The sequence below is a fragment of the Gopherus evgoodei genome, unplaced genomic scaffold (genome assembly GCF_007399415.2).
Source record: "Gopherus evgoodei ecotype Sinaloan lineage unplaced genomic scaffold, rGopEvg1_v1.p scaffold_38_arrow_ctg1, whole genome shotgun sequence".
In the NCBI taxonomy this organism is placed as follows: Eukaryota; Metazoa; Chordata; order Testudines; family Testudinidae; genus Gopherus; species Gopherus evgoodei.
In genome coordinates, this window is record NW_022060059.1 from 2,667,996 (window position 1) to 2,686,823 (window position 18,828).

The following is an 18,828-nucleotide window of genomic DNA, read 5'->3' on the forward strand; positions in this document are numbered from 1 at the left end:
AATTCTCTCTAACATGGTCCTTTTTACATTTTCACAAAGTTTAACAGCTTAATTCTCTCCAGCCTCTGTAGAGTTAACTTTTCATTCTCTTTTCTTAAATCACTTGTTTATCTCACAAAATGACACCTTTATCAACTCAGATTTCACCATTTTAAGTATTGTTCCACGGGTTCATGCCTGCACTTACCGCTTTTCTTACTCCTAACACTATGCCCTTAGGGCTTTCAGCCTGTTTTTCAGTTTATTTGTTGCTTGCCTGCTTGTCTGGGCCTGATCCTGCTTTTTCCAATGAACCATTTGTGACTGATATTGTAGTCATTTTACAATTTTGAAAGAAATGTTTAAGGAAAAGGGATCAGGAAGGGTGGTGGCTAGTTGAGGAGTCCACCCTCCTTGCTGAATTGGTAGTGGAACACTAAAGAATCAGTTTTTGAGGCAGACAACAAAGGGGAACAGAAGAAGGGGCTTTTTGTCCTTTTTACAATGAGATGGAAGTATTAAGGGGGTTGAATCGATCCGGGGTGGGGTTTATTTGAGAACAGGGTAAAGGGGAGCGCTCAGTCTCGTGGTGAGAGAGGAGACTTTTAATAAAGCTTTTAATTTTATTATTTTAATAGTTGAGGGAGGCAAGTTTTGATTTGTCTCTTCCCACCACTGCATGAAACAATTAACCTCTCCTTTAGCCAATTTAGTTTTAGGTTGGCCGAGTTTGTTCTTTAAGACGTCCACTTGGTCTTTGTTCCAAGATTTTAACAGTGGCCACTGAGTTTTGAGATCCCCCTGAGTTAGCCTATACAATTTTTTTCAGAAATTTATAGGAGTCCAGACCCTTCTTACGGGAGTCAGGACCCATCCTAAATACATAAAATGAGCAGGCGTTCATTTAGGGAACTGTCCCGACTTAGACGTCTGGTTACCCATACAGGAGGACTTCACACACCAATCGCACAAGAAGGAAATTTTGGTTCGTCAGAGCGATGCCCGGTGCAACACACAAGAAGAGCCCACAGGCTACTACCTTAATCGCCCTTGCTTTCACACCAAGGGTTTTACCCGAAGTGCGGTGCAGCTGCGATTGTGCAGATTCCACAGACTCAGACCGCAGGGACAGAAACTCCTTGGTCGGCCAATCCCTGGACGGAGACGGCACCCAGACTCAAACACTCCACAGGAGGACGGATAGACACAGAGACAGGACAGTCCTCAGTCCGGACAAAATACAGAAATAATTACCTGACCAGATTCTGATGTCAGATCACGGGATCCCTACAGAACAGAGTGGGAATCAACAGGTTCGATGGCGTAGACTTCACTGTGGTTGTGCGCCTTTCCGTTCTTGTGGAGGACCGCTCAGACCAAATGTCCAGGTGCCAGCTGCCACGGTCGTCCTACAAAAATGGTCAGGAATCACACAGCGCCAGTGAAGATGGTTGCCATCTCAGTGGGACCTCCAAATTGTCAAAGTTAGACTCAGGACTCATAACAAGTTCCTGGACTGCATTGCAGACAACTTTTTATTTCAGAAAGTTGAAAAAGCTACTAGGGGGGAAGCTGTTCTAGACTTGATTTTAACAAATAGGGAGGAACTCGTTGAGAATTTGAAAGTAGAAGGAAGCTTGGGTGAAAGTGATCATGAAATAATAGAGTTTACAATTCTAAGGAAGGGTAGAAGGGAGTATAGCAAAATAGAGACAATGGATTTCAGGAAGGCGGATTTTGGTAAGCTCAGAGAGCTGATAGGTAAGGCCCCATGGGAATCAAGACTGAGGGGAAAAACAACTGAGGAGAGTTGGCAGTTTTTCAAAGGGACGCTATTAAGGGCCCAAAAGCAAGCTATTCCGATGGTTAGGAAAGATAGAAAATGTGGCAAGAGACCACCTTGGCTTAACCACGAGATCTTGCGTGACCTACAAAATAAAAAGGCATCATATAAAAAATGGAAACTAGGTCAGATTACAAAGGACGAATATAGGCAAATAACACAGGAATGCAGAGGCAAGATTAGAAAGGCAAAGGCACAAAATGAGCTCAAACTAGCTATGGGAATAAAGGGAAACAAGAAGACTTTTTATCAACGCATTAGAAGCAAGAGGAAGACCAAGGACAGGGTAGGCCCACTGCTCAGTGAGGAGGGGGAAACAGTAACGGGAGACTTGGAAATGGCAGAGATGCTTAATGACTTCTTCGTTTCAGTCTTCACTGAGAAGTCTGAAGAAATGTCTAATATAGGGAATGCTTACGGGAAGAGGGTAGGTTTAGAAGATAAAATTAAAAAATCACTTAGAAAAGTTAGATGCCTGCAAGTCACCAGGGCCTGATGAAATGCATCCTAGAATACTCAAGGAGTTAATAGAGGAGGTATCTGAGCCTCTAGCTATTATCTTTGGGAAATCATGGGAGATGGGGGAGATTCCAGAAGACTGGAAGGGGGCAAATATAGTGCCCATCTATAAAAAGGGAAATAAAAACAACCCAGGAAACTACAGACCAGTTAGTTTAACTTCTGTGCCAGGGAAGATAATGAAGCAGGTAATTAAAGAAATCATCTGCAAACACTTGGAAGGTGGTAAGGTGATAGGGAATAGCCAGCATGGATTTGTAAAGAACAAATCGTGTCAAACTAATCTGATAGCATTCTTTGATAGGATAACGAGCCTTGTGGATAAGGGAGAAGCGGTGGATGTGATATACCTAGACTTTAGTAAGGCATTTGATACGGGTCTCGCATGATATTCTTATACACAAACTAGGAAAGTACAATTTAGATGGGGCTACTATAAGGTGGGTGCATAACTGGCTGGATAACCGTACTCAGAGAGTAGTTATTAATGGCTCCCAATCCTGCTGGAAAGGTATAACAAGTGGGGTTCCGCAGGGGTCTGTTTTGGGACCGGCTCTGTTCAATATCTTCATCAACGATTTAGATGTTGGCATAGAAAGTACGCTTATTAAGTTTGCGGACGATACCAAACTGGGAGGGATTGCAACTGCTTTGGAGGACAGGGTCAAAATTCAAAATGATCTGGACAAATTGGAGAAATGGTCTGAGGTAAACAGGATGAAGTTCAATAAAGATAAATGCAAAGTGCTTCACTTAGGAAGGAACAATCAGTTTCACACATACAGAATGGGAGGAGACTGTCTAGGAAGGAGTATGGCAGAAAGAGATCTAGGGGTCATAGTGGACCACAAGCTTAATATGAGTCAACAGTGTGATACTGTTGCAAAAAAAGCAAATGTGATTCTGGGGTGCATTAACAGATGTGTTGTAAACAAGACACGAGAAGTCATTCTTCTGCTTTACTCTGCGCTGGTTAGGCCTCAACTGGAGTACTGTGTCCAGTTCTGGGCACCGCATTTCAAGAAAGATGTGGAGAAACTGGAGAGGGTCCAGAGAAGAGCAACGAGAATGATTAAAGGTCTTGAGAACATGACCTATGAAGGAAGGCTGAAGGAACTGGGTTTGTTTAGTTTGGAAAAGAGAAGACTGAGAGGGGACATGATAGCAGTTTTCAGGTATCTAAAAGGGTGTCATCAGGAGGAGGGAGAAAACTTGTTCACCTTAGCCTCCAATGATAGAACAAGAAGCAATGGGCTTAAACTGCAGCAAGGGAGATTTAGGTTGGACATTAGGAAAAAATTCCTAACTGTCAGGGTAGTTAAACACTGGAATAGATTGCCTAGGGAAGTTGTGGAATCTCCATCTCTGGAGATATTTAAGAGTAGGTTAGATAAATGTCTATTAGGGATGGTCTAGACAGTATTTGGTCCTGCCATGAGGGCAGGGGACTGGACTCGATGACCTCTCGAGGTCTCTTCCAGTCCTCGAGTCTATGAGTCTATGTCAGACCACTCTGTTTTATTAGCACAGCGCTCTGTTAATAAGATCCAGATAGTTTGTGTCTTGCATGGTGCTCACATTATCTTATTTATACAGATAAAAGGGTGAGAACTTAACAAGATAACAAAGGAAGCAGAATCTGATAAGTTTACCAGGGCTAGGCATGCATATCTTATTTCCTTACTAACTATTACCGATCTTCTGTTAATGTTTTGCCATTAGCACCATTGTTTATGCCTAATATTTCTTTTCCTGGCACCTGTATTTCAACATTTCTTATTTCTGCTTAAAGGTACATACATTTCTTTAATCCATTCTTATTTTTACAATAATTCATTCTACTTTCACACTGGTCAGTCCCCTGCAGAGGTATCCTGGGTCTCATCCACTTCTGCACCCGGAACTGAACCCCTCTCTGAAGGGGAAGGTGGAGGTACTCTTGCCTCCAAGGGTGCTGAGTAGGACTGACACATGTGGGAGGCTCGGTAGGATTATGCTGCCCATGGAGTCCACATTGGCCACTGTAGTGGCCTCTGCCACTGGACAGGTGGCTACGTTGTCTGGCTCAATCCCTAGGTCACTGGCACAGGATGCATATGGTCTGACTCAATGTCTGCTCCATTGCAAGGTATAGGACCTTGCCATCGACTTGGAGCTCGAGGACCCACTTCTGGGTGAGCTTGCTGTGCTGTGGTATCCCGAGAGGAGCGGTGCCCTGATGATGATTTGTTCCAGGAATGTGACTGGTGCCTCAATGTGGGATGGTGCCGGGGTTGTTACCGGTGTTGGGATTCCAATTAGTGCTGGGATTGCGAGAGGTGCCAGGACTGTGACCAGTGAGGAGTGGAGCCTCTAGAAAATGAGTGAGATACTAGGAAGTGTCTCACCATCATTGAAGGCTTGCCCAAGACAGGCACTTGCATCCATGAGACAATTCTTGTGGAACCAGACCTACCTCCGATGGGCCTTGGCTCAGAGAAGGTGCTGGAAGGGACTGAAAGCCTTTTGCTGCCTCATATGCCTCTGGCGTAGTTGGCATGGCCAGGGCTGAGTCATCTCTATGGCTCACCCTAGTTGGGGAGTCCATGATCACTGGACTCAATGGGTCCCTTCCCAGAGCCAGAGTCAATGGTGCAGGTTGGTTGCCACCAGTGTGAGTAGCAGCCCGGCACAGGTCTCACTCTGTCTGCAGCTTTTCTGAAAGAGGATCGTCCCCGGTCCAACTTCTTTGTCCTTTGTTCAGCACTGTTGGTGATGGGCATGAGGATCCGCTGGCAGACCAAGAGAACAAGAGCATTCCAGCAACTGTCAGACAGAAAGAAGGAACTGAGGAGGCAGCAGGTTGGCAGGTGCCTATATACTGCGCCATGAAGGTGCCACTCCAGGGGCCACCAGAGTTGACCCAACATACTAGTAGGGGGGAAAAACTTCTGGGGATGGTGCACGCACCCTATATTGGAATGGACATGAGCAAGCACTCAAAAACTCCCGTCAGATTTAGCTATCAAACTCCAACAAGTGTCCACTGAGTCTGAGCAAAGAGAGATTTATCAAAGGTTTATAACTTGGCCAAATTGTGTCAGATATTCACAGGGATGGCAAAACACACATTCCTGATACACGCTCCTTCCCCATTCCCAATGAAATTTCAAGTCCCCGCTCCACAACACGGGTGCACTAGAACTTCTCAATGAAATGGTTCTAAGATTTTCCTTTTTCCAGCACAAGCAAATAGTGTATGTTACCCTAACATCATTCTTGGAAATGGCCACTCACTTTTAACTAAAACTTAAAAAAAAGAAAAAAAAAAGTTACAGCCTGAGGCAATCAGCTGGCATGGAAAATTTCTGCCCAAATAGCTGGAAATTTGGCAATGTTATGAGTAAGGCTAAGATTTTGTCATTGATATTTTTAGTAAAATTCACAGACAGGTCACGGGCAATAAAGAAAAATTCACAGAAGCCAATGACCTGTTCCTGACTTTTACTAAAAGTATCCATGATAAAATGGGAAGGGGCTGTGCAGCTGTGGGGTGGCTAGGAGCTCATGGGCCCCCACCGCCTGTGGGGGCTCAGAGCTCCAGGGTTTCCCTGTCCCTGAAGTGGCAGAAAGCTGCAGGGATTCTCCTGCCCCCTCAAGATGGGGGCCGGGGAGCTCCATGGGTCCCCCTGCCCTGCCAATCCCCCTGCCTCATTGCAGCTGGCAGGGAGCTGTGGGAATCCCTCTGCTACCATGGTGGCTGGGGAGCTGCAGTGGTTCCCCAAGTCACCTGTAGCAGCTGGGAACTTTGGGGTACCCTTCCCCCACCCACAGTGGTCAGAAGCTGCAGTGGGGGCTTTGGGGAAGCAGTTGGAATGAGGGTGGGGAAGGAGAGGGAAGAGGCAGGGCAGGGCAGATGTTGTTAGTTGGATCAGCAAAACATAACCCACCTCTGGCCCTGCTGCTGCCAGCTCCCACACACATGATCTGGAGAGAAGGGCAAGCAGGCTCTCGGAACTGCTGTTTAAGGCAGTGTTTACAGTCACTCTCGCTTTGGGGGTGGGGATGTCTGTTGTATGCATTTCAATGAGCTGTTTACACAGTTCTCTGAAGTTTACCCGAGTCAAGCTGCCCAAGCTTGACAAACAGCTTTGCAGCTCCTCACTCCCGACCAAGCCATTGAGTCTGCTCTTCCTGCATCCCCAATCCCCCCGTCCAGCTATACCTCGACTCACACCAACCCTCGGCCAGCCCCTTCGCCACTCTTCAAATCTCCCCTCCCTCAAGGGAGGGCCAAACACACCTGCCATTGAAATCCATCCCTATTGATCACATGCAGTGTGAAACGCTGGGGGAAAACGGGAGCTGGGAAAGCAGCAGCAGCCAGTCACAACTTTTCCTTTAACACTGGGAGGGAGGGAAAGGGAAGGTGAATCATAGAGAAGTATCACAAGGGACGGGGAAGGCGGGGGGAGAACAGGGATCTTGGATTTTCCAGTTTACAAAATCCAAGCCTGTTCCCCACATCTCTCACCCTCAACAATGCCTGGGTGGGAAAGAAATCCCTGATCCTCCTAGGGGACATGGACAGTTCAACACTGGTGCTGACCGCTGAGTAAATTTGCTCAATAGAGGCCTACAACTCCCAGCATGCTCTACTCCACCTTGCACCAAGCTGCCACCTTAGAGACAGAGCAAGGCATGCTGCGAGTAGTTGGGAAGAATGTTTGTTAAAAGTGGGAACGTGTTTTGTATGAACAGTCACTTTAAAAAGTTCCTGCCATTACAGCTATGTTGATAGACTGTTAGTGTAGATCATCATCAGTGTTACTGACCACATAAGGAATAGTTACAGGTTTAATATTTTATTAAACCCTCCCTTCACATTACAGTTTTAAAAAGTTAGTACATTGACTTAATAGCATACTATATTACTCTTCATTTTTACTAGACTTTCGTATCGTTGTATGAAAAGGTTTCAGTCATGTGGCCCTTGGGCCAATGTACTAGTCCTCATGTGGCCCTTGTGGTGATTTGAGTTTGAGATCCCTGCTTTAGGAGTTGGAGCACCTCAATTTTGCACAATTCACTTGTAGAGGCAGCCTACACATCAGGAAGCAACACAGGCAGTATGAGCTGAAAGTTCCCCAGTAAGGAAATGAGTGGGGTGTTACAGCAGAAGGCTGGTTAGATCATTATAAGAAAACTAGAACAAACTCCTACTGTCGGCGTAACTCAGCCAGCACTACAAAACCAGACTATCTAGTCAGCTTGTGCTACAAGACTTCCATTAACACTCAGCCAAGTACAAAAGCAACTCCTTTGTGAGATGTTCTATCATGCCATGCCAACTGCATAAGCCACAAAAGGCCCAGCAATGCAAGGCTACAAAGAATCAAAGCAAAGGGTGGAAGGTATCCAAGAGATGCTCATAATTTACTGGGATAGTCACATAGGGTAGGTCCCATATTATTAAAAACGGTGACAAGGAAAGCCCCCCAAATGCCAAATAGATAATTTTTTTTTAAATTAAAAGCCACTGTGTCTTTGCTATGAAACAACATTTTTGTGGAACCCACAGCATCTGGTTTGTGCTGTTTCAACCAAAACCAGTCAAGAGATACATTAACAACTGATAATGGTCCAGAGATGCTTCAAGCATGAGAAAGCAACAAGGGTGGAGTTAAAAACTGCTGTAAGCTCGCTTCTTATACAGCAGTTATTTATTAACCAGTGTTCAACAAGTCTTTGAAGTAGGCAAGCAGTATCCTCATTTTACAGCTGGAATGACTCGCTCAGGGTCACATGTGCATCTGTGTAAGAGCCCATTCTTGTGATCAGTCCACTTTCCCACTTACAAAGGTAAAGTAGGTGCTTGGAACTGTAATGTACCCCTTTACTGAACAGCTGCATTCTGGATTCTCTCATGCTGACGCACAGGGAAAGGAACATGGCTTTATAGAACAGCTTTACAGAGGTCTGAGGCACAGACCCATGAATGCCTACTAAATGGCTCTCCCAAGTTTTGGAAGAAGTTTTCATATCTCCTGCCACCTTTGGAGATAGCAGTTTGCTATAAAATCCTGCTATATTAATTCCAGGCTCTTTGGAAGCAAGAAAAAAAGGAGTCAACATTTGCCTAATGGAGATCACAAAACTAGTGAGCATAAAAGACTGCCATAATTATACAGCAATGGGAAAAATTACAGCAGTGTCTTTGTAAACTGCATCAAAATGCTAGAACTTTGGGAGTGATGCCGCTTTTTCATGTTTAATACAAAAACCTTTGATACTCACAAGGAGTTTCAATCCTACTTCTTTACTCTGTTCCATACAGCCAGCATGAGAGCTGCACTTCACATACAAACAGAAGAATTGCCTTCAAAGTGCTAAGCTTCTCTTCACCTTTACTTATGACTTCTCTGACCATATCTCTTCTCCTTATCAGATTTGTTTCCAAGCAAAGGTGTGTATGAGGAAAGGAGTACAGCCCACAGACTGATTCTGGGGAGTATGCATTACAGATAGAGCTGTTACATACACTTGATCTGTGGCACGTAGTGTCTTTCCACTATGAACCTATGCATGTTTCCCACAACATGATCCTTTTATCCTGCTCAGCATCCTTCTACCCCCTAAGATTAAACAGGTTTTGGCAACATTTTCAGCCATTAAACAAAAAATAATAAATGTCCAAGGGACTTTCCTAAAAAAAGTTAAAGCGGAACTCCTCTTGGGAAGCTGGGTACATGAATGAATTTGTGCCAGAGGCCTGGGGTGACTCTGGATGGCTGGGAAGATGAGAAGGGGATCTTGCTGAACTTGGGCTTTTCCTGGACGCCTCTGAACACTTCCGGAAGACCTGGCTGCTCTTTCTGCGGGCAATCTCCCTCACTTCCATGACCTGAGCAGACTTTGCAGCTTACAGAGGGGAAGACAAAGACAGAAAGAAAAACCATTAAGGCTTCTTATGCACCAGAATTCCATTCTCTAGGGCTACATGGATAATGGAGGGATTAGTATTCCTGCTCCCTTTTTTCAGGCATGGTTTCCCATCCTGATCCCTCATGTAAGTCTGCCTCTCATACCTGCCTGCATGAGCTTCAGCTGTTTCTGTCTCTCCTCTTCCATCTTCTTCTTGTAATTGCCAAACATGGCTCGCATGACCTGACGCTTCTTTGCTAGCACGGCCTTGTCACTGCGTAGTGTCTTGATGGCACGAAGAGCTTCTTCAGCTGAATCATTGGAAAGGAGAGACATGAAAACACAGAATATAAATCTTTCCTTTTGCTCTTTCCCTGCACCACTGCTTCTGCCTCCCCTCCCTTCTAACAAGACACTCTCTGGCTTACTCACCCTGTTTTGGAGTGGATTTGTGTGTCTTCAGGCCAAGTTCCAGCTGTTCCACACACCAGTCCACTTCCCTCCACAGCTGTTTATCTGACTGCTACATAAAACAGAACACAGCAAGGGGAGGAAACTAAATTGTCCAAAAACTAAAACAGCATCTGTTAGTCAGCAAGGAAAATCAAGGATCTACAGAGTTAGGAGTTGCATGTTCATGTTTTCACTCCCTCAGAGCTGGCTTCACTTCATATTCTTGATGCCACTTTATGTTCAGCACCTTCCACCTGATGATCTCAAGCCTTTGCACAAACAGTACTGAAGCATCCCAACATCTGTATGTGGAAGGTTTGCTTGCCTATGTTTGTCCAACACTATGGGAGCCTTTGGCCTGACAGCAGTTATACAAACATAAAATAAGTCATTTTCCAGCAGGGAAAACTAAGGAAGAGAGAGGTGAAGTGACCTTCACAGGTTGGACAGTGAGTGAGTGACAAAATCCAGAAGAGAATCTGGTGTCCTGTCTTCCATTCCTCTGCCTTCCCAAGGATGTGCAAGTTAGCTAGTTAATGTCTGTGAAAATGTAAGGAGCTATCTAAGCACTAAGTGTAATCCAGCATAGCCAACGGACTGGAGACTGGCAGAGGGAGTAGCAGGGTTGCCTCCTAGAATTGAAGTAGCATCATTTTCTAGATCTAACAATGTTGTGACTGTTACACATTCATGAGAAGCCCCAAGCTCTTATCACCTCTATGTTCCAGCTACTTAACCACAACTTCTTTCCAACAGGCTTTCAGTCTCCTTCCAAGCCTCTTATGTCATGGTTACCTAGGAAAGCTACCCCCAGTGCCTTATATACAGTGCCCCCCCTGAGGTATGGATGCCTCAGGAGATAGGTAAAGGGCTGTGGGGCTTTTCACCTCAGGCCGGTCTGGTCTAGGGTAGTAGTTGCTGAGATTCATCTTCTGAGGTGAGTTTGTGGGTCTCAGTCCAGTTCCTAATGGACAGTTGTCCACACCGCACAAACCACTGCAGTTGTCTGTCTCAGAGAGGCCAATAACAGAATGGCCAGAGATTGAACCCCACTCCCCCTACACACACACACACACATAGAGTCTTGGAGGGGGAGCTCTCAAGGTCAGGGTTGAGGCACAGCAGCTGGGCGGCGAAGGAAGCTCTTATGGCTGCTTCCTGTGTTGCAGCCTTCACATTCCAGCGTTGCTGGTCTGGGACCATTCAGGAGACTTAAATTCACTGACATTTTAAAGAAAAACATAACAGAGACTATAAACTTCAGCGCAGCATTAGCAGATGGTAAGGTGTACTTTAATGATCCCTTAATACATGACTCAGAGTAGTTGGTGCCTTCAACCCCTTTCTGTGCCATAATAAACCTAGAGACAGAGACTGGGACACAGGAGGTCTTCTGAGCTCTGTTCCTGGCTCTGCAACAGTCTTGATCTTGGCCAAGTCAGTTAACCTCTCTGCATCTCAATTTCACCATTTACACAATGGGGATAATATCTACCAGCCAGGGATGCTGCACGGTCTAAATCATTACATGCCTGCAAAGTGCTTGCAGACTCTCAGACACAGTTCTAGGGAAGGACAAAGTAACATCAACTTGAGCCACCTAGTCCACTCCCACTTATTTGGTTTCTGGTCACAGTAAACCCTAATGGGATAAGCAGCAATAAATGGCTATCCATTTCCAGCCTGTGCTACCGCACAGATTTAGAAACCTCACACATACATTAACTTTCCCTTCCAAGGAAACTATGGAGCCTTAACAGTGAGGTTATGTTTATTAGCCAGAAATTAATTCACATACCTGCGTGGTCTTTTCTGTGTCTTCACACTCACTGGCTCCCACCTTCACCTTCTTGCTGACCTCAGCTTCCGCCATCTCTTTCTTACTATTTGATGATTTCTTTTTCTTCTTCTTCTTCTTCTTGGGTGCTCCAACTGCTGCTGTCTTCTCTGTTTTACCCTCATCTTCAGCGGCAATCTCTGGTTTTTGGATCTCTAAAATTAGAGCCGCTCTCCCTAATCCTCCACCCACACAGCCCACAACCTCAGGCAAGTTAGCCTCCAACAGGGTTGAATGCGTCATTGGTCCTGCAGATGACAAGCCATCTGATGTCACATTTTCTGCTACACTCTCCGCTCTTCGGCCTGTAACAACAGATGGCATCAGGGGGCCATCTTTATCTGGGATGACAAAATTGAAAGCAAACTTGGGCTGTTGTCCAGGAGGGGAAAAGTTCAACACTCCACTCAAATCTTCTAGTTCTGAGGACCTCTGTTCAGAGCCACCTACCCCCTGGGCCTCTTCCGTAGTTCCATTTGTTGCTTGTGGATCCATCTCAGGAAGTGCAAAGTTGAATCGGAAGCTATTATCAGATGGTGTGAACCAATTTGTTGTTGACTCGGAGGTCTGTCCAGATCGCTTCCTATATACCACGCTCCCTGAAGCCTGCACATTCCCTTGCTGTATTTGTGCTTTCTCAGGTTTCATGGCTAGAGAAAAGAGGAAGATTTGTGTTTCTATTAATTCTCTGATTTGTTACCACGTTGGCGCCACATTTAGAACAATTCACTTCTATAAGGGACACCCAACCCATGTGTATGTAAAATGCTATTGTATTTTGGTACCAGCAAGGGATTGTGGGCAAAATACCCAGTGCAGTATTTCCATATGGGACTGCCTGACACGCAGAGGGAATGGAGGACTCGCTTCTATTTATTTAGGCTTTGTGCACCCCATCACACCAATCTCACACACACAGATCCAGAATGGATTCTTGGAGGAGTTCCGTCTTCTGCTATTTCATCCTGCTTAGTGCCATGTTAGGCCTTACTCTAGCTGTCACTAGTAGAGCTTCCATAACTATGAACTTCTCATTAACACTGGACCCCACCCCACAGCGATGCCATGAAGTTCAGACAGATACAGCCTTTACTTCACCCTTAAAACCCCCTTCAGCCCTGGGATTAGATATGCTTAAAAGCCCTTCGATTTTAATTGCTTCTGGCTGGGAAAGAAGGTTTATTTCTCATGGGAATGACTGAGCAAGAAGCCTCAAGAAAGGCCATTTGCTAATATCTGGACACCACATCAGAGGAAAACAAATGGTTCTGTAGACTCCAGGGATGGCCCCAGCCTCACCTGCTTTTTCTGTCCTCTTCTGCTCCTCAGCCATCTTCAGTCGGTAATCCCCAAACACGCGGTTCATCACCTGCCGCTTCTTCAGAAAGGCAGCCTTGCGGGAGCGCAGGACTTTGAGGATGTGCTGTGTCTCCTCTGCTGCATTTGAGAAAGCAACCGACACAAAGACAAGAAATGGGATCACGGGGAGTCCTATGAACCATAATCAGGGAGGGAAAACAATGGTGCATCTTCCCTTTGCCAGGAACTCGGATCAGAGAAAAGTCTCAAAGCGGCAGTACTACAGATATGTCCCAATCGCTATTCTTTGATGCATGAGGACTGGAATGGCTACTGGTTGGGACACTCGATATTTACATCACATACAGAATTAGTCCCTTATCAGTGGTTCAGAGATAGGGATTTCTACAAATGGATGCAATACCATGTAATGCTTTTCGGGGGAGCACTCTTTTGTACTTTGTGGAAGTTGGGAAAAGCGCAGACATCTTAGTCTTCCAGAAAGAGCAAGAGTCAGGCTAATTCTTCTATTTAATAACACGAGACTTTAATAGAGGGCCTGGGCAAGTGGAAAAAACTGCGAGAAGTTATTTTGACCTTGTATTAGATAAGAATGGAAAGTAGACTGTAGCAGAAAATTGCTGAGAAAAGAAAGATATTATGAAGGAATATGTATAAACAAGATGTGGTTGTTGATCATTATTGTCTGTTAACAAAAAGGTATAAATGCTTGCCCTAATTATTTATCTAACCGAGACCTGCCTCGGGAGGGGGTATCCCTGACCTTGGGTACTCTCCTGTGCATATTGCAATTGCTCATAATAAAGCTGCCTCTGGCTTCCTGCTTTAAACTCAGAGTGAGGACTTTGTTTTCCTCCACAGCTGCTTATTATTGCATACATCCTTCTATAGTATCTGTCCCCATAGTAGGTGGGCATTGAATACTGCAGGGGTTCTCAAACTTCACTGCATCATGTCCCCCTTCTGACAACAAAAATTACTTTACAACCTCAGGAGGGGGACCAAAGCCTGAGTCCACTCAAGCCCCACCGCTCCAGGCAGAGGGGCCAAAGCTGAAGCTCAAGGGCTGCAGCCCCAGGCAGGGTGCCTGTAACCTGAGTCCTGCTGCCCGTAACCTGAGTCCTGCTGCCCAGGGCTGAAGCCCTGGGACTTCGGCTTCAGCCCTGGGTAGTGGGGCTCGGGCTTCAGCCCCAGACTCCAGCAAATCTAAGCCAGCCCTAGTGACTTCATTCAAAGGAGGTTGGGACCCATTTTGGGGTCCCAACCCACAGTTTGAGAACTGCTGGACTGCAGGATACTTGTATGACCAATAGCATATGAAACAATGCTCTAATATATAAACGATCAAATCTCATGCTTCTGCATAAACCAATGGCTGCAATGTTCAGGAAGGAATTTTGTATCCTTATGTGCACCATGACATAGTCAGCCAGATGCCTTACAAGGGAAGTTTCACTTTCCTTTGGACCACTAAGTAGTGGTCACTGCTGGAGGCAGGATACTGGGCCTGGTGGATCAACAGGTATGAGCTCTTAAAACGTTCCTGAATATACTTAAAGCCAGTATTTTAATGGGCAGTAAAGTTTCTCTTATAAGTTATTTCATCTTTTTCCAGGGACAATGAGGAACATGCTTAAAAAAATAAAGCTACAAGCATTTAAGAGTCACCTCTATTGATACTATGCAGCAGCAGCCACTTGAGATTGTGGGATTATACCACAGATAAAGTATCAGATACAGAATGTGAGTAATCAAAGCACTGAGGGGGGTGAAACCACCTTCTGAGCTGCAAAGCACTGTAGGAAGCCTGAAGTAGCTGAACAATATGTAAGTGGAAGGGCACAACTAAGAGGAAGAGAGGAATGAGGCATATGGGCTAAAAGGTAAATGAGGAGAGAAGAAACAATGCATAAGGAAGGAGACGGTCCAGGTCACAGGATTAAGAGCGGATAGGTAGATGGAGTTCAAAGTAGAACAGATGTAATGAAACATTTTGTACTTATTTAACATTTAGAATGAATTCCAATTATAATTCAATAGACAGAGAAATTAGAAAGGCTTCTGAGTGAACTGAACCAGCACTGAGTTTAGATTTTAACTGGAAATCTTGGGGGAGGCAACATACCTTGTTTTGGGGTTGGGTTGAGACGAAGGAGGCCTGTTTCCAGCTGCAAAATACACCACTCCAGCTCATCTTGGAATGTTCCTTGGAGAGTCTGGGATATTGGGAAGTGCACAGATAGGACAATGTTTATTTTTAAAGTGTGGATGTGTACATATACCAACCCCACACCCATGCAGCTAACACAAGAATAAGGTTGTTCTAAAATTCTCTGGCCTGAGCTATGATAAGATGATCGCAATGGTCGCTTTTGGCCTTAAATTCTATGAATGTTGCACATCAGCTGCCAAGCAATGAAGAATAAAAGTACTATGGGCCCTGTATTAATCCAGGCTCAGAGCGAGAGTGGTGGTGGTTTTATGGCTAAATTGTTAAAAGCCTATTGAATGAAGCCCCTGTATCATAGAAATTAGTGACAGAAAAGATGTGTCCACTGTCTGTCATCCTGTCCATTTCTATGCGGTCAGGATTTTCCCCTATAGGATTTTTCTAGTTTGATGCAGTGTCTAATTTAAAAGGTCCTATGCGATGAGTTCCCACCAATCCTCTTTGCAAAACAGTCTCCAGTCTAACAGATGTCTCGGTCAGGAAATTATCTCCCTTGTATAACTTATACCCCATCCCCAACCACTCTCGCTTGGTTGCATTAAATAACTTGTATCTATGTTACAATGGAAAGAGCAAAGTGTGTGAAACAAAATCAAACAGATAATTAAATATATATGAACGTACATAATTGAGTTACATTGAACAAACAGAAGACTCACTAAACCCAAAAGATTAGGGCTAAGATTTTCAAAACTGACTAATAATTTTTGGGGGCCCAACTTGCAATACGTCAACGAGGTGTGAATTCAAGATGGCAGGTGCTTATCATTTTCAGAAAATCAGACTTCTTTAAGGCGTCTCAAGTTGGGCTCCCTAAATCACTAGTCAGTTTTAAAAACTTTGACCTGGATTCTTTTTCATTATTACTACAAAAGTGGTAGACCTTAGGATTGATTGACTGTAGATGATTTCCAAGACTTTTTTACTCCTCAAGAATATACCATAGGAAAAAGTTAAAATGAAAATAGTTTGTGTAGGTTTAAAGATGACAAGTTTAAAGAGGAGTTTAAAAGGGACCAATATAATTTCTAATTTTTTGAAAAATTAAAATTAGGGTTTCATTTTGCAATCACATATACTTGAGGATTTTTTACCTGAATGTAATACTATTAGCAAAGTGCTGTACTCTGAACAATATGTTCCGTTGCATTTATCACTACAAAAATATGAAAGCTTAAAAAAAGCCATTACAAATATTAACAGATGGACATATGGTTAGCTTGTGGATATGTGGAGAATTGCAGTGAGCTTTAAGGAGGGGAAACAATGCATGGCAACCTCTGCACAGGGCAGCAAGAAGATGCCTTGACAGATCAGGAGAAGTGGCAGTTTTAATTGTATCAATCAACCTGAGTGCAGAAGGCAGAGAAGAGCACACTGAGTTTTTACCTCTTCCATTAGGAAAGCTGGCCTTGCTGATGAGCAGCTCTGGAATCCTTCTACATCTCTCCTGTTACCTAGAATCACAAGACAGTAAGTGAGCTTTTGCTTCCTTTATATCATAGGAAGGAATGAAGAAATCCAGTGGCAGCAGGAAGCAGTGATGGAAGCACCCCTCAGAGTACTTCAAAGTAACATTTCAGGAGTGGGAAAGAAGTAAAACCATTCTATCTAGCTGCTCATTTCAGACAGCTCCCTATTGTGGAGGATTTCTAAGGGTGGGAGGCAAGAATGGAATCAAAACTAAGATGGCTACTTTCAATTGGTGCTCCATCTCTGATAGACGCCAACTTCTTCAGCAACCAATCACTGATGTCATTAGGGGAGGCTGCAGAATGCAAAGTGATTGTTTCTGTCTTTTAATGATTGGCTGCGCACCTAACATGGCCAACCAGACATTTAGCAGCCAGAGCTGCCAGTGTCTCTTTTATTTTACCGGATGTTCTGGTCAAAAACCAGACACTTGGCAACCGCATGCTCACAGCTAAGGGTCAAGGCCCAACAGAATAAAGGATGCTGCCAGTGACCATTGACCCAATCCACCATCACGATTTAATTATGTCTAGTGCAATAATGTGTCCTACCAAACTCTAAAATCTTGCACATTTCTTTATTAACAGATCCCACTGGAGCCACGGTCACGGAGTGTGAGGGAGTCAGGGTCCTGCACCCCCCACTTCTTGTGTCACAAGGCCCTACACCCCCAGCTTCCTGCGATTCACCATGACTCTCAGCCAGCCAGTAAAGCAGAGGGTTTATTTAGATGACAGGAACACAGTCCAAGACAGGTCTTGCAGGCACAGACAACAGGATCCTCCCCAATTAGGTCAATCTTGGGGTCCCAGGGGCACCACAGCCCCACTGGGGAATAAGAGCCCCATCTGCACTTTCCTCCATTTCCCAGCCACCTCCTGAAAAACTCCCTCTCTCCCCCCAGCATCTCCTCTACCACCCTTTGTTCAGCTTCCCAGGCAAAGGTGTCACCTGGCCTCTAACACCTTCCTGAGTTCTCATGTTACATGCTCAGGTAGCTTTCCTCAAGGCCAGTCTCCCATCCCCCAATGCAGATTGTCTTCCCAGGCCAACACTCCCCACTCAGCATTCAAAGACCACATTAAGAACAGTCCCAGTTCCTCACATCTTGCAATTCACCGTGACTCTCAGCCAGCCAATAAAACAGAAGGTGCATTAGACAACAGGAACACAGTCCAAATCAGAGCTTGTAGGTACAGATCACAGAACCCCCTCAGTCAGGTCCATCTGGGGGACAGGGAGCTTAGACCCCAGCCCAGGGGCTTCCTCCATTTCCTCAGTCAACTCCCAACCGAAATCCACTCCAGCCGTCTCACCCAGCCTTCCGCACCAGCTCCTCCTCCAGCCTTTGTCCAGTTTCCCAGGCAAAGGTGTCACCTGGCCCCAACCCCCCTCCTGGGCACAGGTATCCTCCCTCAAGTGAAGTCACACCCCGCTATTCCCATCACCAGTGCAGACAGTCCCAGTAAAGCTCCCACGCAACATTCCCAGGTCATTCACCCCACTCCCTACTTCTTCACAGCCATATCCAGAAAACGACCACCCAGCCCTCCACAAATTCAGTACCCCACTTCTCCCCCCCAAACATTCATGCCCCATTCAATCAACCTACTCAGGGTGAGTCCCAGAAGTAGATAAGCTTTGCTCTGATCAACAAATCAGGGCTCTGGGGAGCAGAGTTCACAGCCAAGGAATCCTTACTGAACGTACACATCCCCCCACTGCAATGGGGCTACAACTGAGTGCTCATCAAGTGTGCAAAGTGCTACACAGTAAAGGGTCAACAGCCCACCGCCCAGTTCGCAGAGCTGGGTACTGAGACCCCTCGGTCTGTTTAGTGACACAAGAGATGAACCAGTAACACTGTCAGACTGGTGATTGCTGTCAAAGCTATAACCTACTCCCTGCCAGCCTCAGCCCCCATGAGCACGAGGACAGCCCCTCTCCCCAGCTCTGCAGACAGACACCCCTGGGGGACGGGGGGGGGCACCAGGACAGCTCCCCCCGCTCCGCAGACAGACACCCGCGTGGGGGAGGGCGCAGCACCAGGGCAGCCCCCCAGTTCTGCAAGCAGACACGGGCGGGGGCTCAGCACCGGAACAGCCCCTCCCCCCAGCTCTGCAGCCAGATCCCCTGAGGCCGCCTCACCTGTCGATAGCGTGGGGGAGGGGGAATCCGGCCCAACCTTCTGCCCCCACGACACTCCTGTCCCTGGGCTCCGCTCTCCGCTCTGCTAGAAATGTGCTGCTTAAGGTGTATTGAGCATGCTCA

At 45.7% G+C, this 18,828-nt stretch overlaps 1 protein-coding gene across 4 annotated transcripts; it reads right to left on the reverse strand.

Moving 5' to 3' along the window:
* Positions 1-4,127: 4,127 nt before the first annotated feature.
* LOC115642166 (UPF0488 protein C8orf33-like) lies at positions 4,128-18,828 on the reverse strand. Of its 4 annotated transcripts, none has more exons than XM_030545613.1 (8): positions 18,706-18,828; positions 16,474-16,541; positions 14,980-15,070; positions 12,834-12,971; positions 11,496-12,184; positions 9,677-9,767; positions 9,409-9,555; positions 4,128-5,146 (listed from the first exon to the last, which is right to left on the reverse strand). In XM_030545613.1, exons 2-8 carry the CDS (start codon positions 16,480-16,482, stop codon positions 5,019-5,021), a joined length of 1,293 nt encoding a protein of 430 aa, XP_030401473.1. In that variant the 5' UTR covers positions 16,483-16,541; positions 18,706-18,828; the 3' UTR covers positions 4,128-5,018. The 4 variants fall into 4 exon arrangements, with proteins under 4 accessions (XP_030401473.1, XP_030401472.1, XP_030401471.1 ...); XM_030545612.1 differs by lacking the exon at positions 4,128-5,146 and adding an exon at positions 7,172-9,241 and having other exon boundaries at positions 12,834-12,968; positions 18,706-18,827; XM_030545611.1 differs by lacking the exon at positions 4,128-5,146 and adding an exon at positions 7,172-9,241 and having other exon boundaries at positions 9,677-9,764; positions 18,706-18,827.

Bases quoted from the DNA above. Each gene is read 5' to 3' on its own strand.
- LOC115642166 (XM_030545610.1), bottom strand. The intron at 12,185-12,833 runs GTGAGGCTGGGG...TCTTTTCTCTAG, and splicing joins GAAGAGGACAGAAAAAGCAG to CCATGAAACCTGAGAAAGCA. The intron at 9,556-9,676 runs GTGAGTAAGCCA...CCAATGATTCAG, and splicing joins CAAATCCACTCCAAAACAGG to CTGAAGAAGCTCTTCGTGCC.